The sequence below is a fragment of the Vicugna pacos genome, chromosome 4, assembly GCF_048564905.1.
Source record: "Vicugna pacos chromosome 4, VicPac4, whole genome shotgun sequence".
NCBI lineage: Eukaryota > Metazoa > Chordata > Mammalia > Artiodactyla > Camelidae > Vicugna > Vicugna pacos.
Window position 1 is genome coordinate 60,998,581 of NC_132990.1, and position 23,952 is coordinate 61,022,532.

The window sequence follows — 23,952 nt, forward strand, 5'->3', positions numbered from 1 at the left end:
GATGAGTTAATGGAGGCTTGATATATTTTTTGGTTTTCTTGTTTCTGATGAGATAATACAGGCCTGCCATTTGCCTCTCAACCAGAATAAGTGAATTATCAGATCCTCTGTTTCTACTTGATGTTGGAATTGTCTTCTTGAGTCTTAGGTTGAGTTGAGTAATCAGCTGACAGATCAGTTGAGTGATCTGTCCATGGGAAAAGGAGTCAGAAGAAAGAATGCCAGGGTCCTGGATAGTCAGTATGACTTGGCCTGGTTCCTTTCTGCATCTGGATCCAGCACAGCCTGGCTTCCTTCTAGTTTTGGGTGCCCTCCTCATCTTGGTAGAGTCCAGCCTTTTCAGAGTTTGCAGTCTTGCTTCCTTTGTGCGTGGTAGACCCACCCAGAGCAGCTGATGTCATGAAGCTGCAAGCAGGTGCCTTCCCGTTTCTCTGGCCTTTCTCTTGCATCCTATCCCTCATGGGGAGATGCAGCTGTGGGGGCAGGGCACCCTCTGCTGGTCCTCACGTGGTGTATCTGCCTGTGCTGGCAGCCCTCGCTCAGTAGCCAGACACTCTGGGGGTCCTCCTCCACCCCACTGCAGGCCCTTCCACACCCTCATCCACCCAGACAGTTGCATATTCAAATTAGAATGTATGTGAGGGGTTCGGGACATTTTCTACTTCTTTAGGTAACCTTGAAAACCCTAAGTCACCCCAGTGACGTGGGTTAGAGACACCTCTTAGTTCTTCTCTTAGTTGCGCCCCAGTTATCGTCAGGAGAAAATCTTCAAAGGCTTTGGCACTTGGATGGCATCTTTTCCTGGTTTCCAACCTGGTATGATTCCAGTGACTGTTTTTCTCCCCACCCCCATCCCCACCACTCTTTCTGTCTCATTCTCCAGGTGGTTAAGTTAGTATCTGGAAGGTGGAAGGAGGGAGAAAGCAAAGGCTTGTGTTCAATTCACTGAGTTTCTCTAGAAGTCTAGATTTATAATTTTTAAATGACTGTGTAACATTCTTATTAATGTAAACGTGATCATTTCTTGGTTAGTGAGCCTTTGGGACATTCCCAGGGTTTACTTTGTGTTCTTTGCTCTGTTATGAATGTCTTTGAACAGAACAGTTTTGAGATTTTTCCCTTTGAATTTATTGTCCAGAGTTGGCCTGAATTTAATTTTACAACAAAGTCAACAGTCAAGAATGTTCTGTTCGGTTTGTGTGGGGCACATTCACTCTTCAGGCACCTCCTGTGTGCCTGGCAGGAGGGAGGTAAATGAAGACAAGTCGGAACCAGTCTGTGCCTTCAGAGAGCCCTCGTTCTTCTCCAGCCTTACGGATGCCTTGAGAGGCTTTGTCAAGCTCTTCTGAAACTAGACCGTCAGGTTGCCCACGTTCCTCTAATAGTATAACAAAGAGAAATTAGAGTATTTTAGCATGACTTGTTTTTTAATTAAATCTTTATTGGTCCCCAATGTATACCACTTTCTTTTCATAAACTCTATGTTTAACATAATATAGATTTTTGCTGGTGACTTATGTTACTGTCATGATCTATCTTGTGGCTGGTTGAGCAAGATGGTGAATCTTAGAACTGACATTCTTTGAACCAGGGAAGTTTTTAAAGTGGCCTAGCTGTGTATTTCTCTTCCTAGGAGAAAAAGGGTGGCAGGGAGAAGAAATTGTCTTGTCACTGAAACCTACATAGTAAGAATTGATATTTTGGAGCAGTGAGGCGTTTTCATTCATTTATCAACTATGTCATTGTGTCACCAGGGCTACTGTAGATGTATCTGTTGCTTCAGTGAAATCATTAAGGAAGGTGTGGTTGAGGCACCAACTACGACTCTGGGTGCAATTTTAATTTTCAGCAGCAATTGTTGTCTCCTGTGAGCCCAGCCCCGTGATCTGTAAGGGCATGCAGGAATACTTGCAGGCAATTTGACTTTTTTTTTTTTTGAGTATTTTATGAATGGGATTGTGTCTACCATGTTCCAGGCACTGTTCCCATTGCTCCGCGTGCTAGCTAACTCGATCCATTTACCCATCTTAGAAATGAGAAAGCTGGGCATCTAGAGATGAATAAACTTGCTTAAGTCACACTGATAGTAAATAATGGAACGTGATTAAAAACTGGGCAGTCTGGCCAGGTTAGCCTCAGTGTTCTTGTCACTCAGCAGACTTCCTTTTTTAATAGAAAAGTAAAGTGTATTTAATTTTTTTCTTTTTTTTTCTTTTTTAACAAATGGCTTCCAGGAATTTGTGGGAGTTTCACAGTGAGGGGACCAGCTGAGTTTATGGAATGTGCACCAAGTTCCCCCAGGAACAGAGGCAGAGCCTGACCCTGTCTGACAGAAGGCACAGGCTATGATGGGGATATGGTCCAGGGCCCCAGAGGGATGGATGGGGCAGGCCCCAGGATAAGGAATCTAATCAAACTCCCTAAAACCACAGAAGGGGCCCCCAAAGCAGTAGGAAGGAGGGAAGAAAAAAAGGGAAACACTAAGGGGGCTGCAGGGCCTGGTTTCAGTTTTGAGGCCAGCTGGGAGATAACCACACCCCCTCCCTCTCTAGGGGAGCCTCTCCCACTGGGACCGCATCCCCAGCCAATTCCAGAAGTCCCGCTAGAATAGCTGCCTCAGTCTGGTGGGGTCTCGGGCCTGTGGGAGCCGTGATGATCAGGAAGTCCTCAGGCCAGGGTAGGGTCGGGGGTGCGCCACCTTTCCCTTCCTCCAAGCCTTCAGTTTCCGTCTTGCTGGCAAAGCCTTCCTTCTCTGTCACCAGCAATTAAATGACCCAGCCTTGGCCCTTGTACTAAAAGTTCGGCCTAGAACTTGAGAAGAGAAACACAGAAAGACTGCCTTTGAAATGGACTTGCTTATGGAGAGATACGGGGGTAGGTGTCGGCAGCTCTGGCTGCCCTCAGCTCTCTTCAGGGGTAAGAGGTCCCAGCCCAGCATCTTCAAAAGTCGCTGGAGTACAGGTGAGGGAAAAAGGGCAACCTCTGGCCAGGCCCCGGCCACTTCGGTGGTCCCCGCTCTGCTGGCTGGGACGGTACAAGGAGGGGACGCACTGGCTGAGGCTGCCACAGAGCTGGCAGCAAGTGTGCGGAGCAGGTCCAAAGTGTGTGCATGCTGACTGGGTGGCCCCAAGGTGGCTCTTCCCCCGCCCCAGGGTCCCAGCGGAGGCCCCCAACCCACCCAGCCCTCCCCAGTCACTGCCAAGTCCTGCGAAACAGTAGAAGCTTCTCAAATTCTTGATGCAGGTTACGCAGAAGGCCTTACGAGTTAACTCGGGTTCACTAATTCTCCTGTCTCCATGCACTCGGGGAAATGGGGGTGGGGTGGGGAGCAGCTGGACCAGACTGGCCACAGCTCCTGCACATACGTGTGTATACGCGTGAGTGTATGTGTCTCCACAAGAATCCCCCTCCCCGCCTACTCAGCAGATGTTTATTGAGCACCTTATATTGGCAAGAGATTGAGTTGGGTCGTTTCTAAAATCCGTTCATTCATCAAATACTTACTGAGTACCTACTGTGTGCCCAAGGACAGAGGGGTGAACAAGGTAAGGTCTCTGCTCTTGTGCAATTTACAGGCTGGTTTGGAGACAATCAGTCAGTAATACATTTGAGGCAGTGATAAGTCCTGTGATGGAAAGAAAGCCAGGGAACGGGCTGGAAAGTGATGGAGGGGGCAGGGATGTTTGTAGATTTGTGTGGGCCGAGGAGGCCTCTCTGAGTAAGTGTCATTCGAGCAGAAACCTGTTTGAGGAGAAGAGCCAGCCCGGTGGGATGTGTGTGGAGAGCAGTGTTCCAGGCAGAGGGAGCAGCAAGTTCGAAGGCCCTGAGGTCAAAGTGAGCCCAGGCCAGAGAATGCAGAGCAGGATGAGCTTGGCGGGAGGCGCGGTAACGGGGGAGAATGTCCGGGATGAAGTCAGAGAGCGTGACTGGGCCATGTTGGCCCCTGTGGGTCATGGGAGGGAGTGTGGGTTTAATTCTGAATGTGATTGGGTGGAGGTCTTTGAGCATCCTGAGCAGGGGAAGGGAGGTGGTTGGGGGGGTGACATGTTCTGACTGACATTTTTCAGCGGGCACCCAGGCTGCACTATGCAGGGCTGACTGTAAGGCAGGAAAGAGAAGGAGTGGCTGTTGTGTTGAGCCAGGGGATTCTCTCGTCACCTGCTGTCGTTCATGTGAGTCATCAAGGTGCTGCCTTCCCACAACCCCTGCTCTGGAGCTCGGGTCTCAGTGAAGCACACGGCGGCTGGAGGACTCTGAGGCCGGAGGAGCCTGGCCCACTCCGTCCGCCTAACCTCCTGCCCTGTCCTTCTCATATTTTCCCTCCACATTTGTTTCTCACGGGGACCATATTTTTAGGGGAGTTATCTGGGGAATAATTTGTATCAAGACCCTAAGGGAAAATAGTAGCTTTCCTTGACTGGCTTTAAAAACAGAAGCTTCATGTTTATGCAATAGGATTTATGGCCAGAAAATAGAGATGAGGGACAGTTTGGGTTTGGAAAAAAGCCACACAAAGGGGATTCAGCTTGAGAACAACCTTGAAGTAGGAACTAGAAACCTGGGCTCAAGCCAGCATAGCAGTGACTACCTTTGGGACATTTGGACACGCTCCTTAACCTCTGAGTCCACTTCCTCATCGGGAGAGACAGTGCGTGTCTGCCAACCTCACGAGGCTGACACAGGGCGCGGTGAAGTAAGAACGTGGGAGCCCTGTGCGCAGATGTGCCATGCAAATAGGAGATGGCAGATCCCTTCTCAGGAAATTACAGGCATTTGTAGCTCATTAGCTATTCATACACGTTCAAAAAATAATTCCTTGAGACACCCTGTAATGAGGGGGTGGGTGCTTGCCCGGGTCATGTAGTCAGTCCTAAGAGGAAGGAACCGTCGGTGTGACAAGGTCTGGCTGACTCTCCGCTCCCCAACCCCACTAACTGATTTGAGAACTGGATAATTTCCCACTGTCTGGCCAAGACATTTAAGACCTTTATGTGGGCTGTTCCTGGAAGGTTATTGGCTGAGGTCTCCAGAGCAGAAGTTAGGGGAGTCGGCCTGGAGTCTCTGGGAGAAATCGTAGGAGACCTGCAGACAGACGGACAGATAAATGACACACGCACACGAAGGTGAACCGAGCACAGTTACAGCTGCGGGGGCTCACAGTGCTTGTGGATACGTTATATGTGTAAATAAATGGTTAAAACTGTGAAAATTGCTTCAGTGGAAGTATCTTCAAAGTAGTGAGAAGGGAGGGACTAATGCTGCCGGGGGTGGATCCAGGAAGGACTCCAAGAGGAGGGGGCATTTGAGCAGATTCCTGTGAGACCCCTGATGCCCTCTACATAAAAAAGAGGGGTGCTGCTTTGCTGGCAACGGTGAGGGCTGTGAAACGGCGCTGTGGATCCCGGGGTCCCAGGAGCAGTCCAGGCCAGATTGTGCGAAACTGCTGTCCAAGCTGATGTTGGCTTATCTGACTAAAGAGTTTGAATTTTTTTCTTTCTTTTATGCAATATTTAGCCAGAGATGATAGAGCCGTGCTGAGGCCTGGTGAGCTAGCGTTGGTAAAATGTAAGGGTGGGCCCCTCCGTGCCTAGCACGGTGCCTTGTCTGAGGTCAGCGTTTATGTATTTACTGACATGACAACATGATGGCTCCGGAGGAGAGGTCCCTTCATGTGCCCTGCAGTGTCAGATCGGCCCGGTGCTGCCGTCCACACCGAGAGCAGCTGCTGAGGGGTGTGCCTTCCCGGCTGGGGAGCAGTGGAGGGGCATGATCCGTCCCCACGAGCACCTTCTGTGAAGTGGTGCCCTGTCAGTAATTACAAAAGTACTTTTGATGTTGAGTAAGCATGTGATTAAATTATCTGTGGTCCGTAGAGATGGGAGACAAAGGAAGGAGCCTTTTTCACTCACTTTCCGTCACTCATTGAGGTGGGTGACATTGCCCTTGACCCCAGACCATGCTTCCCTCTGCCTTGTCCCAGCCCTCTTCTCAGACGTGCCACGGTCAGCTGAAGCTCATGGATCTGACTGCTAGGTTGACTTCTCATTTCCTGTGTGTTCCCTGCACACAGGCAGAGACCGATCTGGGGAAGGCACCCCCCTGCCCCACCCTAGCCTGTGATCTCATTACTCACAGGTCGGGAATGCCGATAACGGTCCTGACCAAGGCTCTTCGCTTAGGATCAAGCCACTTTCTTGCCATATTCCTTTGTCTTTGCCCCCTAATCACCCCCAGGTGACATTCAGAGGCTCTCACATATCCTGCTGGACATGGCTTTGTCCCCTTACCACATCTCAAAACCAGAAACAGTAACTAGAAGACTGAACCTTTTTTTGATGTTGTAGGGACTTAATTTATTCAGGTGGCTTCCTACCAAGGCCTGAAGAGAAAGAGGTCCATCATTTTTTAATCTTTCTTTTCTGGTATTGCTCCATCTCCCCCACTTTAAACTTTTTGTGTGTGTGTAGAAACATTTAAACAAATACGAAAGAGAATTTATAATGAACCTGTAAGTACCAGCTTCAACACTGATCAGCTCTGGGGCATCTTATAGCCTCTATATCCCACTTACCCACCCTTAATTATTTTGAAGCAAATTCCAGACATCCTATCAGTTCATCTATGAATGTTTTAGTGTGTGTTACTAAAAGATGAAGACTGTGTGAAATCGTAATACTTCCTTTATCACACCTAATAATTTTTTCATGTCACCAGATAGCTCATCAATGTTTAGATTTTCCTGAGTATCTCAAAATCTTTCAACACTACGTTTTAATCAGGATCCATTGCAGTTGTCCGTGAGTCTGTGAAGTTTCTGTACATCTACTGGTGTTCCTTCTGTCTCTCTTTTTTCCCTCTGGTTTATTTATTGAAGAAACTGGGTCTTTGGTTCTCTTTAGTTTCACGTAAGCGTAGGTTCTGCTGATTGGAGCCCAGTAGCACTGTTTAGCACGTTCCTGCCTCCTGTCTATTTCCTGTGAATTGGTGTTGCGTCTAAAGATTTGTTTTGGATTCAGGTTTGATTTTTTTGGCCAGCACACTTCATAGATGGTGGTGTGAAGTTCTTCCAGGAGGCACATAATGTTTAGTTGTCTCTTTGTGATGGTTGATTCAGTTTTTAAATGCGTTAGGTATTTAAGAGGGTTCCAGCCCATTAATGCTTACCTGGGCCCAGGTGTTGGGGGAGAGAGAGAATGTGGTGTGCTCACAGAGTTCTTCCTCTGTCGAAGTCTGACAGTGGCGGTGGCTCTTGTGTTCCCTGTCCCTGAACTGTTGGTCCTTCCAGCACTTGCTGGAAGGTGAGTCAGCACGGATTTGGTGTGGGGCACTGCCTGTCATCCCTTTCTCTCGGCCGTGAAAGACCCGTTCACTTAAGAACCATTAAGGAAGGAGAGGCTCAGATTCTTTGAAAGTTATTTTTGTCCTTAGAGGTGTTTCTTGGTTTGGCTAAACCAGCTGCTGTCGCTGGTGCTCTCCAGGCGGGTGCTTCCATTTCATTTGTAAGGTGATTCTCTTCTCCTTTTAGGATCTCATTTTGCCCAACGGCGGGACTCCAGCAGGCACCTCGAGTCCAGCTTCTTCGTCTTCCCTTCTCAACAGACTCCAGCTTGACGATGACATTGATGGTGAGACCAGAGACCTCTTTGTCACGGTTGATGATCCCAAGAAGCACGTGTGTACGATGGAGACCTACATCACGTACAGGATCACCACCAAAGTAGGTCCCTTCTTATCTTCTGACCGTGTTGAATGTTTTGGAGAATTGGAGTCCTGTCGCCATGATGCCTGCCTTTGCTTTTTCCCTCCCTTTGTACAACTCTATTCACTTTTATTACAATTATGGTGAGAGTGGACATATTCAGATTAAAAGGGTTATACGTAAGGTTTTTTTTAATCTTAAAATGAAGGAGAAATTGTGACTAGTCTTTCAAATAAAATATTTAATTCATGTACTTTCACTTGTTTTCTATGATGATAGTTTAACATGTTAATATCACATTACTCTTCAAATTTATGAATCATTGTAGCAACTTGAAGCTCTGTGGTAAGACTATAATTTGATGCAATTAGACTTGGTGGGAGTGAGAGAAGGAATTAGAGAAGGATGGGAACTAATATTTATTGACTTTCTGCCATGTGCAACTATGTTACTGCCTCATCTTTTCCATACCTGGTTCACGTTTGAAAATTTGTGTGTGTGTACACACACATGCACTTGTACACTCTTTCCCCGTCACCTTTGCCACTGGGTACTCATATTTCTCAGGCATCAGGCTAGCTGCCTAGATGTGTATTATATCCTCAGAGGCCCTAGGCTGATACATGCATTCCCGTGAATCACTTCCAGTTACTTATTTTCTTACCCTGTAGTCAGTGAAGTGTAAAACCTGTTTTTCTTGAACTTGTGCTCTAAACAGCTAAATGACAAGGTGACTGCCTCGCTGGCACAGCCATTCTCGCCTGCCTTGACGTTTCTGCACCCCTGCGTGTCCCCTGCCCTGCGGTTTACCTCCCTGCGAACTGATCCACAGGCCGGTGCACGCGCTGCAGCTCACCGCTCCCTCCTTCGCCTTTCTCCTCTGTGTTCTTATTTCTGTCCCCTTTCCTGGGGTTATTTGATTTCCTGTAAGTCAGAATACGTCTTAGGGTAATCTTTTTCCAAGTCCCAATCTCGCATTTTCACCTGGCTTCAAGGACAACACCTCAAGGGCGAACTTGCTGCACGACTCAGTTTTACGTCTCACCGTGAACTCTGCTTCTGATCTCCAACAACAGTTCTTTTCTTTTCCTGTTTCAAATAGCGACACCAGGTTGAATACCTTGATGATGCATGTGGAGCCTTCTTTCTGGGTGTTGTGTTAAAGGACCTGTAGGGATGTGTGATGATGAGAGAGGACAGACAGGAGCACAGGGTCCTAGACGCCCCATCTTGTCCGGGGATCCCCACCAGTGCTGATGCTCTCAAGCAAAGTTAATGGTCAGAGAATAAGCTTGTACAAATACTAGCTTTATTACTTTGAGCTTTGACTCCCTGGCCTACTTCAGATTCCTGATGACAAAAGCTGGACAAAGTGCAGCTGCTTTTGCCTGAGCTGAATGAGCCTTGGCGTGAGAGTCAGTGCAGGCAAAGCATCTCCCACCCAGATCTGTGTCGTGGTGCGTGTCTTCTCTCTCCGGTGGTGGGGAGACGCCTTCTCAGGGCAGGCAGGCCCTGGCAGCTTTCTCTGCAGGCCTCTAGAAAGTAACATCATGATAATAGCTAATTATCGAGCATTTGCCACATAAAGTAGAAACCTTTAAAATTTTATATAAGTAATATATGCTCATTGTAGAGAAATTAGAAAACTCCAGTTATGCTAAAACAGTAAAATAACAGAACACTTAGGAGCTCACCAGCCAAAAATAATCATTTATAATTCTCTGAACTATTTATCTCTATCCATTTGCGAAAATGAGCATTTTGCATGCTGCCAATTTACTCAACATGCTGCGAATGTCTTTCTCTGCTAGTAAATGCCAGTGAGCACACTTTCATGTCATCATTTCTAAGACTGCAGTAGTGTTCCGCTGTGTGGACGAGCTGTCATTTATTTTGTGCTAAGTGTTTTAAATATATCATCCGTTAATCTCCACGCTCAGTGAACATGACTGGTATTCTTATTTTTGCAAGTGAGGAAACTGAGACAGCGATACTAAGAAAATTGCTCAAAGATATGCAACTAACATGTGGTGGAGTTATTAGATCTTGAACCCAGATCTGTCTTGTGCTGTGCTTCCAAAACACGTGATTTTCAAGAAAGTCCTCCGCCCACCCACCCCCAGCCTGACTGTTGAGTGTGATGATAATGTGGAAATAGACTGGGGGTTGGGGAAATAGAGAGGAGCCTTCAGCTCCCTCTAGAATTCATCCTCTTGCCTTTTCCTTCATCGCCAGACAGTCATCATCAAGACTTATGTCCCTATTAATTCCTCTTTTCAAATGTCTCTGTGGTCAGCAGAGACCAAGTGCCGCCAAGAGGTCAAGTTACATATAAGGATTGCAAAGTGGACATTCGATTTGATGACAAGAAGGGGGTTGATGACCGTGGTGAGAGCAGTTTCACTGGTGCAGCACCCAGTTTGCAGTGGGTTTGGGTGAGTGAGAAGAAAGAAAGAAAAGACATCCTGAGTGTTCGTGGTTGGGCGTTAAAAGTGAGCGAGAGGAAGAATGTAGCTGGAGGGGGACGCGGCTTTGAGGGGGTGAGACAGTTTGTGTTTTTAAGGATGGAAGAGACTTGTTTAAGTGCCCTGTGGCCAGCGTTGCTAGAGAAGGAGACATTAGGTTGAAGGTTGGAGGGTGGGATGGAAGCCACTGAGCAGGTGGAAGGAGTGTCCCAGGAAAAAGGGGAGGGAGGAAGTGGCTTCTGACGGGGAGGTGTACTTTTCCCATTGTTTCTGGAGGAAGAAGGGAAGTGTGTGTGTGTGTGTGTGTGTGTGTGTGTGTGTAAGTCGAATCTGCTTATATCTGCTGTTCCTCTGTGAGTAGATGATGAAGTCTTTGCTAAGTGTGAAGAGGAGGTTTTGAAGTGGGGCTCAGAAGCTTTCAAAACTTCTACAGGCTTTGCATTAACTCATGGAAAGTAGGAAAAAGAGTTGACTAAGGAAGTACGAAGACATTGCTTGGCAGCATTGAGGGTCCAGTTGTAGAATTTGTGTCACTCAGTGTGTTTGCCCGATGATTTTGTTTCTCTTCCCGACCGTGCCTTGGTCTGGTAAAGCAGGCAGTGGATGGGTGCATTTTTGCCAGAGTTGTGTGAATGACAGCAGGGAAGGGACACCTGGGATACTGGCACATAAGAGGTGCAGGTGATGAATCATGGAATTGCTGCTGAATAAGGAAGAAAGTAAAGACAGGAACGGGTAGATTGTCAGGAACTGTAGGCCCTGAGGCTGAGGAACCAGGGGTACTGGGAAATGGAAGAGTCTGAAATATAGGAAGTGCTGGCTAGGGAGGGAGATGCCTGAATTTCCGGGTGCTGACCGAGCCCGTGGGAGCGGAGGGAGGCACTGTTGGCTTAGAGGTAGGTGCTGTACATGCCAACCAGCTGGATCTTGAGGGCACCCAGATTATGAAGCCCGAGAACCAGGTGTGCTCGGAGTCAGGAGAGAGGCCAGGGGTGTCAGGAGGTGACAGATATGAGCAGGGGTGGAGATTTCTGTATGTTGATGGCCTGAGCCTCAGCAGGGTTTTCCTGGGGCTATGGAGGCATGGCGGGGAGGAGCGGGATGTGGGCGGCAACTCTTGGTCTTAGTGGTTTGGGGAAATGTAAGAAAACCAGCAGCTTTCCACTGGAGGGGACAGTATTCTCAGGGGAGAGCCAGCTTTCAGAATTTGAACAGGCTGAGGCACTACGGGACTTCACTGTGTTCTCTGCAGTCCCCATCCTCAGGTGCTCTCTTAGGGCTGTGGGGCTTTGAAGCAGAATGGGTGAGCTGGCTAATATTGATGGGGAACGAGGTCCCTTTTTAGGGGAAGGGAGTCACTTAGACTTCTTAGATCCAGCGGTGACCCGAACAGATGGCGTTTCTGACAAAGACCAAATCTCTCTAGAGCCAGTCGGCTATAAATTTTGGATTGAATGGAAATTCTCTGGAAAGGCTCCCGGCCACAGTCACGGGGCCCATCAGCTCCGGGGGAATAAAGAGGAGTTCTTTTGTGGTCAGGTGAGGCCCAGAGGTCTGGGTGCTCTCCTACACATTTGATTTTACTGTGGCTCTGTGCTAGGTCTTCCAAAGTGTTGAACTTAAAAAAAAAAAAAATTGGCAGAGATGCCTACAGGTGACCAAGGAGATATTCACAGGGAGCAGTGGTGAAAATGACTACCCTTCATTACAACTCTTGCACTCAGTTGTCTATTTGTAGATCTGACTTGGGGTGTGTGCCCCTGACCTTGTGATCTTTGTGGGACATTCTAGATTGTGCAGCACAGCAAGGAAGGGCACAGAACAGAACTGTAAAGTGATCGCCTCCGATTATGGAATTGTGGACGTGCACTCTCCTTTCTTTTTTTTATTGCTTCGTTTACCATGGATATTAGGAAATAGAGATAAACACTTACTAGTACTTTGTTTTCCTTTCTAAGTTAGACCTTAAATTTCACAGAGGAAAGTTTTACTACAAACTCATAGTTGGAGTTTTATTGGCATATTTTATGAGTACTGTCTGTCTTATAACTGACTGGATTTCTCTCCGGAAATTCACAGTACTGTCTGTGGCCCAGTTTTAACGAGTGTGCAGAATCCCAAGGTGAGTGCTTTTTGCCAGCCTCGTTCCAGGCTCTGCTTTTTCTCCCTGTCCTTGTTTTTCTTATATCTTTCTCACCTCCTTCTGATTTATGTCATTTGATTGTATTCCACATATCACTACATCTTTTCTAGAACAAGTGGTGGTAAAAATAAGTAAAATAAATTTAGGTTGGAGAGTGTGAGCATCCTTCTGTTTCATGATGATTATTTTTTTTATCTCATTGCTTTCCAAAGCATCAAACAAGTTTTACTGCTTTACTAAATCCCTTATGTCCTATTAAAAAAAAATAAGCATTTGTGTGTGTGTGATTACAAAGGTATTATATGAGAATATTAGAAAGTTTGGAAATGAAGTTGAATATAAAGAAGATCATTGTCATTATCATTTCTAGATTTTCCTTCTAACTTTTTATATCCAAAATTTTAGCACCAGTGAATAATTTATAATGTATATAGAATTAATTTTGTGTCCTGCTGTTTTTCTTAAAACTATATTAAAGAATTTTTTTCATTAAAAATGTCTTACAGACGTGATTACTGATAAACATGGAGTAAATATACCATAATTTCCTTAACTATTTTTTATTGCTGGACACTTAGGTTGCTTTAATTTTTTTGTTGTTGTTGTTGTTATTTTTGCAGTGAACATCATTGCATAGATATCTTTGCCACAGTTTAAAAATTATTTTCTAATGGTAGATTCTTAGCGTAGCAGCAATTTAAGACACATATATATGCCATAAATGAAGGAGATAATTCAGGTGAGTATTTTTAAAAGCTTGCAATGAGGGCAGACTTTTCATCAATGTCACTAACAGTAGTAACCATAAAGGGAAAAAAATGGATGAATTTGACTACATAGCAAAAAATTCTGTATAATAAAAATCATTTGGCAATTATGATAGGTGAACGACTATAAAGAGCTTTCACAGGTGGAAATGGCTAGACTTACAAATTTTTAAAAAGACTTCTTGTGAAAAAAGAAAAATACACAGCTAAAAAACATTTGAAAGGGAAAAACAAAACATTGGAAAGGATGGTCAACCCCAATACTCATTAAGCACAAGTAAAACAAAGATGACATGTTATTTTTCAGCTGTAATTCCATCAAAGATAACCATTATTGAGAATAAATGGTAAGAAGATAAATCAGTCTATACCTGGAAACAGTTGGTTGGTTAAAAATATGTATACTCTTTTCATCCAACAATTCCGTCAAGAGAATTATTAAACAGGTGCCCAGTGCTGCTTACTGTAGTTTTGTTTATTGATTTAAAAATTAGAAACAATCTAACTAGGGACTTGGTTTAATTATGGTATATCCATGTGTATTATGTACATCTGAACTTACTGACATGGAAAGATGTCCAAGATGTATTAAAGAGATACAGGAAATTGTGAGTGACTGTGCCTAGAAAAAGCATAGAAAGATACAAACCATAATATTAATTGCAGTTTTCTGTTTAGAGGGATTATATCTGATCTTTTAATTTTTATTTCTTCATTTTTACTGAAGTTTTAAAATAAGTATGTCTAACCTAAGTAAATAGAAGGGGAGAAAACAAAGCAGTTGCCCCAAAGTAAAATTGGTTAGAGCAGAAACTAAACTTGTTTTCTCCAACATAACTGCTTTTTGTCATTTCCAAATATTGATTTCAAAGTTAGAGTAGAAACGTTACATAGATTGTAATTTATGAAGCAGATTTGCAAACCATCATAAACATCAGTTCTGTTTGTGACGAAAGCGAGTTGCCTTTGTCACCTTTCAAAATATGCCTTTCATGAGCCCATAATCATCGGCATGTCCCAGACAGAGCCTGTTGGGGGCTGTGTGGGATCTTGAAGAACGTCCCTTCCAGCTGCCTCCTTACTGGTGAGGAAACCGGGGCTCCAGGAGACCTGATGGGATCTCAGAGGTGCTAGGACTGCTCATGCCCCTGCCTCAGGAGGAGTGCCAGGCTACATGCCCCCAATAGCTCTGTCATCCTTATACCTAAAGATTCATCAGTAGTGGTTTGGATTTAAATGTTCTCCCCCCCACCCCGCCTTCCTCTCCCCTCTCTGTGTCTCTGTCTCCAGTTCTACAATGTTAATTCCTTTGGTGAGTCTTCTAATAAATCACAAATTCCTAGGTTGGACAATTTTGCCCATGTCCTCCCACCCCTGCCCATCGTAGGGGAAGGTTGTGTTTCATGGCCATATGCTGGTGCGTGGGACTTTGAAAGAGGGGAAAGTGCATAAAGAGAGATTTGGGGGTTAGTCCAAGATCAGGTCCTTTAACGTCACAATTTTGCTCAGCTTGTGAGCCTGGCTTTTGGGGAGGATGAAATCATAAATTTCGATGCCAAAGCTGTTCACAAGTTTTTCTTTGATGGATGACTCTTGTTCATGTGTTTTTAAGATTTTCTTGGTGTCGTGGATTAAAGCAGACTTTTGGCTTGAAAGAGTAAATTTATAAAATGTAGCTTGAGCCACTTCTGTCTTGTACTTTAATTTCTGAGAGCTGTGACTGTCATTAAGTGGGTACCCTCACAGGGGAAAATGGTTTATCTGAGACACAATTTTCGTTTGGGCAAATTAATGAGTAAAAATCTTGTTTTGGTAAAAAATTAATTGTATTTAATGTTGGTTTTCATTATCAAAGTGTTGCATCCCATTTCAGAAAACTTCAATTTAGAAGAGGGGATAAGATTAGTATTTTTTCTGTAATTCAGTGACATTTTGGCATTTCCTTCTAGTTGTTTTTTTTTTTTTAATTATCTAAGATACAATGTAGTTTCAAGCTTATGGTTCTGGCAGAATATGCCAGATTAGGCAAATCTTTTCTGTTTTCTTCTAACCTGGTTCCTAAATGAGCAGATGATCTGTTATCTCTACTTTTTGGGGTTTTTTTTCCCCCTTCTGCCTTTGGCAAAACTTGTCAACATACCTAGCAGAAGGTGGGGACCTTTTTTTTTTTTTTGAAGAGATTCACAGATTTGGATTCAGTAGCAATATCCTCAGTGGAATTATTCTGCTAAAAGAAATTCTCGAAGTTAACCTTGGAGGAAATGAATCAAATGTTCCTGAACACAATTCTGAGGGACAGTTGAGTTCCATTCCCTGGGGGGGGGGGAGGGGGAAGGAACCCCAACATTTTCATTCTAGATCCTTGAAATTTTTAACTGGACCCTGTGGCTTAGACGTGTTACTCTGTGTTGGTAAACCTTGCCATAGGGTTGGTGCATTTGGTGGAAGGAAAGTTTGTTCTTGCCCAGTTAGATTTATTCAGAGAGTTTTTTCCTTCCCTTCTGCCAAGATGTGTTACTCTTCCCTTACCCTCATTTTGTTCCACTCTCCCCCTTTGCAGAGCACTCGGGTGGAGTTTGACCTGCCAGAATATTCTGTTCGTCGAAGATACCAGGATTTCGACTGGTTGAGGAACAAACTGGAAGAATCCCAGCCCACTCATCTCATTCCCGTAGGTACTAAGTCAGGACAGCTCCTTCCTGCCTTGTCCCGCATTCTGTCTCCTGACACCGTTCACTCAGCCCTTCCGCCTTAAATTATGGGCAGACTCTACCTGGCTTTTTATGCCAAATTCGCCCACCAAATGCACATGAAACATGTTTAACGGATGCTGTGGTTTGGGTTTGGGTCTGATTTGCTATGTAGTATGCTGATTTCTTGAGTGAATTGAGGCAGATGTTCACTTTCATTATGACAGCTAATTTTCTGAGGTGCAGAGTCCTAATTCCCTTTGCTGCCTCTTTCAAGACCATCTCTTCCACCCTTCCTAGACACTATTCTTGAGGTTTGGATAGCTGCCACCAGGTGGAGAAAGATGTCTCAGCTTACAGCTGGCTGGGCTTTCTTTAGACATGGGTAATTCAGGCCGCAGGAATCTAGCACACGATCCACTCAACCACAGCTTTTCATTTAAAAAACAAACCCAAGGGCCACCTACCTCTGTTTACTGAAGCAGCATAATATTTATCTATCACTTTATCTGTACATTTAAAAAAACAAAACTAGAGGAAACAAAGTTTAAAGGACTGCTTAACTCAACATACATGTTGCGTACTTTGACCTTTTTTTTTTTAAAGTATAAATAATAACTATTTAGACCCTAGGTATTTCTTGGGCTTTGGGGGCTTTTGGGCAATTTGGGTCATAAAACTCTTCAGCGGAGCTTTATCTTTCAGTAGAAACCTTGGCCGGTTAACTTCTTAGCGCCGCCAGGTTTCCTGTTACCACCGCATCTTCCAGTCTTCCCCCCGTAGTAGGAAGAGGCTGAGTCTGCTATGAACACTCCAGCAGTTTCCCTGGTTTTCGAGGCAAGAGTAGCTGTGTTGTTAGTGCTGTGGTGGGAGCGATGGGTCTTGTCGGGGGCTCTGTCTTTCTCAGGGGGTCTCCTGGAGTTATTTTTGCCACCTCCCCCATCACGTATCCCCTCCGCTCTCCAAGCCTGGAGTTTTGCTTTTCTATCTTCTGATCACTTAAAAACCTGCCAAAAAAGAGACGATAGTTTTTAAGCAGTTGGAATTATTCCTTAAAAATCTTAATTTGGCAAAATTGGCAGCTAATGAAAAAAAGTTTTAATCGACTTTTTATTTTAGAGCAGTATTAGATTTACAGAACTATTGCGAAGATAGTACGTGGGTTCCCACAGATCCCACACCCAGTTTTGTTTATTATTAACATTTTATATTAGTATGGCACATTTGTCACAAATAGTGAACCAGTAATGGTACCTTATTATCGACTTAAAGTCCTTTATTTGGATTTCCTTAGTGTTTGCCTAATGTCCTTTTCCTTGTCTCATCCCACTTACCACATGACATTTAGTGGTTATGTCTCCTTGGTTCCAGGCTCTTCTTGGTTGTGACAGTTTTTTGGGCTTTCCTTGTTTTTGATGACCTTGACAATTTTGAGGACAGTACCGGTCAGGCATTTTGTAGAGTGTCCCTCAGTTGAGATTTATTTGATGTTTTCCTCACGATTAGCCTGGAGTAGTGTGTTTTGAGGAGGAAAAGCACAGAGGTAAAGGGCCGTTCTCATCATATTGTATCAAGGGTACATGCTACCACCATGCCTATCACTGTGGATGCTTACTTGGATCGCCTGACTTGAGGTAGTACTTACCAGGTTTCTCCACTGCACAGTTACTCTTTCTTCTCTCCCTCCCCGTGCTGTACTGTTTGGAAGGAAGTTGCTCTTTATGTGTAGCCCACACTGTGCATAAGAGTTACACACAGCTGACTGGATAAAGAAGTTGTGGTATATGTATACAATGGAATATTACTCAGCCATAAAAAAGAATAAAATAATACCATTTGCAGCAACATGGATTGACCTGGAGATTGTCATTCTAAGTGAAGTAAGCCAGAAAGAGGAAGAAAAATGCCATATGATATCACTTATATGTGGAATCTAAAAAAAAGACAAGTGAACTTACTAACAAAACAGAAAAAGACTCACAGACATAGAAAACAACATTATGGTTACCAGAGGGGGGAGAGGGTGGGAAGGGATAAATTGAGAGTTTGAGATTTGCAGATACTAACTACTATATATATATAAAATAAGTAAATGACAAATGTATACTGTATATAGCACTGTATCCAATATCTTGTAGTAACCTATAATGAAAAAGATTATGAAAACGAATATATGTATGTATATGTGTGACTGAACAATTAATTATGCTGTACACCAGAAATCGACACAACATTGTAAACTGACTATACTTCAATTAAACAAACAAAAAACCACACCACCTCCTGGCAATGAGGGGTATTTGAAGTTCTGTACTTAAAAATCAAAGGTTAGACAGCGACACCTGCTGGTGAAACATGGTAGCACTCATGCATAGACACTGAAGCCCGAACTGCAAAAGAATGGAAGCCTCCAGAATGCCCACGGTGGATCAAGAGTATCTTTAAGTCTGGTTTTCTACGGTCTGGGTAGAAGCAATGAGTAGAAGGTACTTGTGGAAGCACATGGGGACTTAAATTTCTTCATAAATTCTTAGTACATACCTGGGGTGGAGAGAGATTTAATTTAGGAGAGCATCTCTGACTTAAGCATGAAAGTCAGACTTATTTTTCCCCCAAAGAAATTTGTTTTACAGCAGTTTTGCTAGGAAGTATCTATCTGTTATTAATAATCGACTTTGTTGGTTACTAGGTTACTAGGCTTTTTTTTTACTTCCCTGGGAAGGTGAAGGGTTGTAAGATGGACAGGCGACTCCTGCTCTGCGGAGTTTATTGTCACATGAAGACCCAGTAAATGTGCAACGCAATTAGTGCCCTGTCATGTAGTGAATGTGCACTAAATATTTGCTGAATTGCATAGAAGAAGTAATTTTTTAAAAGGACTTTTTAAAAAATTCCTTTTTTTTTTAAACGGAGATACTGGGATTGAACCCAAGACCTCATGTATGCTAAGCATCCAGTCTACCACTGAGTTATTAAAGGAAGCTGCTGCTAAAAGAAGCCATTTAAAATGCTGACAAGAGGAAATTAGACATACAAAGATTGAGCAATTGAAGTCTTTGTCCAAATTTCCCACCCAAAATAGCTTTTCAATGACAATACTTTTGTTTCATAGGTTATAGAATACTTTCTTATAAATTAATATAAAATATATGTGAAAGTGCTTTACCAAAGTACCAAGTGCTATAAAAATGTAAGTATTTTAAGATCAAACCTTAAAATATTTAATGAGTTATTGCAAGCTCTGCAGATAGGATTTTTTTTTGTAGGTTCCAACATATATACTCATATATAGTTTTTTTTTTTTGAACCTTTTCATTATGGAAAATGTCAAACATACCAAAGTAGAGAGATTGATTGCAGTGAACCCTCATGTACTCATCACCCAGTTTCAGCGTTTATCAACTTATTTCCTCTCTGTCCCTACCCTTTCCTGCATCCCCGATCAGGTGATTTTTTTTTAAAGTGACTTAAACAACACAATTTTTTATCTTATACTTCTAGAGATCAAAAGTCCAAAATCAGTCTCAGGGGATCATATCAAGATGTAGGCAGGGCTGTATCCCTTCTGGAGGCTCAAGGGGAGACTTTGTTCTTTCCCGTTTTCAGCTTCTAGAGGCCACTTGCATTCCTTGACTCAGGCCCCTTCCTCCATCTTCAGGACCAACAACATAGCATTTCCTTTCTCTCTGACATCTGCTTCTGTTGTTACATCTTTTTTTCCCCCAATTCACATAGCATAAAATTCACCAAAGTGTACAATTCAGTGGCTTTTGTTACATAGTCAGAGTTTTGCAGTCACCACCACTAATTCCAGAACATTTTCATCACCCCAGGAAGAAGCTCCACACCCATTAAGCAGTCACTTCCCATTCGCTCGTCTCCGCAGCCCAAACATTGTGAATAATGCTGTGTGAACATCTGTTGTACAGGTTTTTGTTTGAACACTTGTTTTCAGTTATTTTGGCTATATGCCAAGGAGTGGAATTGCTGGATCATACAGTAATTCTGTGTTTAAGTTTTGGGGGAAATGCTAGACTTTTCCCCAGTGACTATGCCACTTTATGTCCCTGCCAGCAGTGTATGAGGATTCCAATTCCTCTGTATACTTGCCAACACTTGTTCTTTTCCTTTTTTTTTTTTTTCCTTTATAGTCGTCCTAGTGCATGTGAAATGGTATTCCAGGTGATTTTTTAAAATATTTTTTGGCTTAAAAGATATATGAAATTTCCACCCTTTAGTCCACTCCCCTCTTTGCCTTCTCTTCTCCGTATTTGCAAATTAATACAAATACTTGACATTTATTCGACATCTACCATGAGCTGGGAGCTGCGTTGAGCTCTTTGTTCGTATTATTTCATTTACAGAGTATAGTTGCCCTTGATTTTACCAGCAACCCAGATTCCTATGCATAAACAACCCAGAGGTAATTAATCAAGTTGAGGCAGAGAGTAGCTGTGCCCCTTTAAGGAGGCTTGAAATAGGAAGAAACAAATTTATGAAGCCATGGACACTGGACAATAGTAATGCTTATTACAGAAGGAAATTCTGTTTGCAGAAGGATTCACCCCAGCATTCCTTTCAATAGCAAGCTTCCCTGATTCACTGAACATCAAGTTCAGTGTATGAAATCTGAAGAATGGATAACTCTTTTCAGAAGGTTATCTGTTATGTTCAATGAGACACACCTAACCACTTATTTGCTCATTAGGCCTATTTCCTGAGTCCTCTTCAGCATAAGCAAATCAAAGCGTGCACAACAGGATTCAGGAGATTGGAACAGAAAAATACCCACTGGATTTGGTAACTAGTAGGTCATTGATCATCTTGAAAAGAGTGGTTTCTGCCTTAGTCAGGGATAGGGCAGAGAAAAGTAGCATTGAAGGCAGTACCAAAGGTGGTTTGTTTTGGGGCAAAAGAAGATAGGGGATTGAGAGATCAAGGGAAAGAGTAGAAAGTAAAGATAAATGATTCTTTTCAAAAAGATTGAATGAAACAGGAAGAAGAGCAGATGTAAGATCAAGAGAGAGATTTGTTTGTTTCCCAGGTAGAAAGAGCACCAACCATGTTTTTTGTAGATTCAGAATAGAGCCAGATGAAGAGGAGGTGTTAAAGGTACACTGCAGGGAAAGTATAATTAATTGGTCACAGTGGATGCATGGTAGTGAGCTAATGGGTCAAGGCCACGGTTGGAATAGTTAGCTTTGGAAAGGGGAATGTTCTCTACAGCGACCTGAGACATGGAGGCTAAGGTGGTACCCAGTAGAGTGTTGATTCTTGAGATCTAAAACATATGGACTTTCCAAAGCTCTTTCAAGTTTAGGCTGTTCAAATCTCTCATTCCTAAGTGCTTCGTTTCCAAGGGTGCTGGTGTTGCAATTTCTAAATATTTGAAAGGTTTTATGTTATTAATCTGGGTGGCTTCTTGGCTTTCCCACTCTTAAATGCTTAGGATTCCACTGTTAGGGGTTGCCTACCTCCTTGTTCCTGTATCTTATTTCTCCATTTACATGTGTGTGCGTGCTTGAAGGTTTATAACTTAAAAGAAAAAAAAAACCTCTTTATTGCCATATTATAGTGTTTAAGGAGGTTGCAGCCTTAAATGCTTGTTCCAGTTTTTCTGTATTCTCCTCAACACTTGTTCTTTTCTTTCCTTTCTTGTCTTTCTCTGTCTCTGTCTCTCGCTGTCTCTATTATGGTCATCCTAGTGGGTGTGACGTGGTGGCTTCAGTTTTGATTTGTATTTCCCCAATGACTAATGATGTTGAGCATCTTTTCATGTGCATTTGGCCATTTGTTTATCTTCTTTGGAGAAGTGTCTACTGGATCATTTGCCCATTTTGTTTGTTTTTGTTTTTTGAGGTTTTGTTTTTGTTATTTATTTATTTTTTTATTTTGGGGGAGAGGTAATTAGGTTTAGTTATTCATTTATTTCTTTTATTTATTTTAAAGGAGGTGCTGGGGATCGAACCCAGGACCTTGGGGATGCCAAGCATGTGCTCTACCACTCAGCTATACCGTCCCCCACTCATTTGCCCATTTTTTAATGTAAATTTTAAAATATTTCCTAATGAAAACATTTTCAAGTTGTGCATTAGCAGACACTCTTTCCCTGTGGTGGTAGCAATGGGGAAGGCCTTTTAATCAAGCTGCTATGGAAATAGGTCAAAGCTCAAAGTCAGGTAGTTTTAAATTGCCCACAATATCGACTCAAAGTAAATGTGAAAGAGAAATTTGTTTGAGTAAGGAATAAAGGAAGTTACATTATTAAGAACTTTTTAGCAAACTGGCTTAGAAAAAAGGAGTTTTTTAGATACATGGGTTTCCCTAACGTACTTATTTTTTCATTTGTCAAATTTTTACCCCTTGAACTGGGCTTAGAATCTTAAGATGTTTAAATAATTTTTTGTGTGGATAATGCTTTCCGCCTTCTCTCCTTAGGCTGTCTTCCTTATCTTGCCCTAGCGTTCCCAGTATATCATCTGTGCATCAAGCGATGTAAAGATAACCATATTATTGAATGCTTTAGTGCTGTTTCCTGTGTCTTCCAGGAACTACATGCTAATATTTTATTTCTCCCATTATAAAATTGACAGGGTAGTTGTGATTTTCTCCTTCAGTATCTTTCAGAAATGTTTATATTGATGACTATATGAAGATCTGACTGGTAAAGAAAAGCTGTTCTTAAAAAAGAAGCAGGCTTACAGATATAGAGAACAAGCTAGAAGTTACCAGTGGGGAGAGGAGAGGGGAGAGGGGCAACATAGGGGTAGGAGGGTAAGGGGTGCAAAGTATTAGGTGTGAAATAAGCTGCAAGGACATAGTGTACAAAACAGGGAATATAGCCAATATTTTATAATAACTATCAGAGGAGTATAACCTTTAAAAATTGCAAATCACTATATTGTACACCTATAACTCCTATAATGTTGTACAAAACTATACTTCAATTTTTAAAAGCTTTAAAAAAAAGGGAAAAAAAGAAAAGAAAGATTGTTCTTGAGACATGGGTCCTAGGAATTATGAGCTAGCCTGGTGGTTTTTCTTTGCACCTTCTCATCAGTTACTCTGAATGTTTTTCTTCATGTCTTTGTAGCCACTTCCTGAGAAGTTTGTAGTGAAAGGTGTTGTGGATCGTTTTTCAGAGGAGTTTGTGGAGACCAGAAGAAAGGCTCTGGATAAATTCCTGAAAAGAATTACGGATCATCCTGTGCTCTCCTTCAACGAACACTTTCACGTTTTCCTCACTGCTAAGGTAAGGACAGAATTCGTCCGTATCCCTCCCCCCAGATTAGCATTCTTTGGCTTCTTTCTTAAAGGTGGTTTTGTTCTCTCATGAGCCACCTTCATGAATGGCCCCTGATGGTGTCATAGAATTGCTCTTTTTTTTTTTTTTGCTGCCCATCTGCACTGGCGTGGTTCCCGTGGTAGAATTTAGAGGAAACACCCCCTTGCAGCAGCAGAAGAAGTTATAATATTTTCACTTTCTCTAAACACTTACTAGCAGTATTACCTGCTGAGGGCATCCTGAGCAGCAGAGGGCGCGGACAGGAGGGACCCTTACTGAGTGTTTGGTCAGGACGTTCTTCATGAGAACCTGTGGGTGTTCACTCGGAGCCCATTTTACAGATGAGGAAACCCAAGTCCAGGGCGTTTGCAGTAGGTGAGGTGGCATCACTAGGCTGTGAAGTTGGGCCTGTGTGGTTCCCAGGCACTGTTTCCCTTGGTATCAGATGGCCTGACACAAGAGTAGTCCCGCATCACTTGCCCGCAACCAAGTCCCTATGGGGGAGGGGGTGGCATTTCCTGAGCATTTGCCAGGGAAATATTCAGGGCCTGCACTGCTGCCAGAGTCTGTGTATTGGACTCCAGCTGGCCATCCACCAACTTCCCTCTGCACTTCAGTGTCGGCAGAACTGGCCCAAAACCCTGAGGTGCTCACCTCCAACTGTTTGCAGAAATGGGCTTTTGTGTTCAGACTCTCGCCAGCTTCCCTCCTGCCCCACCTGTTTAGTTTCATGTGTCATGTTCTCGTATTCAGGCCAGAGGTCGTTCATTCCAAGTTTGGCCCAGGTACTTTCCAGCTTTCTTTTTCAAAATGGTGAAATTGAGCAGACAGATCACATCAGTTGACGTAAAGACTTTAGAGGGGATGCTGTTCTCTAGGCAGTGAAAACCGCATCGCCAAGTC

The 23,952-nt window shown here is 43.3% G+C and overlaps 2 protein-coding genes across 2 annotated transcripts in view; both read left to right on the top strand.

Moving 5' to 3' along the window:
• SLC31A2 (solute carrier family 31 member 2) overlaps positions 1-23,952 on the top strand; it is a 445,176-nt gene that overhangs the window by 201,959 nt on the left and 219,265 nt on the right. The window lies entirely within an intron of this gene.
• The window catches only part of SNX30 (sorting nexin family member 30), a 91,537-nt gene that overhangs the window by 36,268 nt on the left and 31,317 nt on the right, over positions 1-23,952 (top strand). The window contains exons 2-4 of the mRNA XM_015248331.3: positions 7,526-7,717; positions 15,635-15,745; positions 22,858-23,016. Of these exons, the coding sequence (XP_015103817.2) occupies positions 7,526-7,717; positions 15,635-15,745; positions 22,858-23,016 (462 nt within the window). The remainder of the gene's footprint in view (positions 1-7,525; positions 7,718-15,634; positions 15,746-22,857; positions 23,017-23,952) is intronic.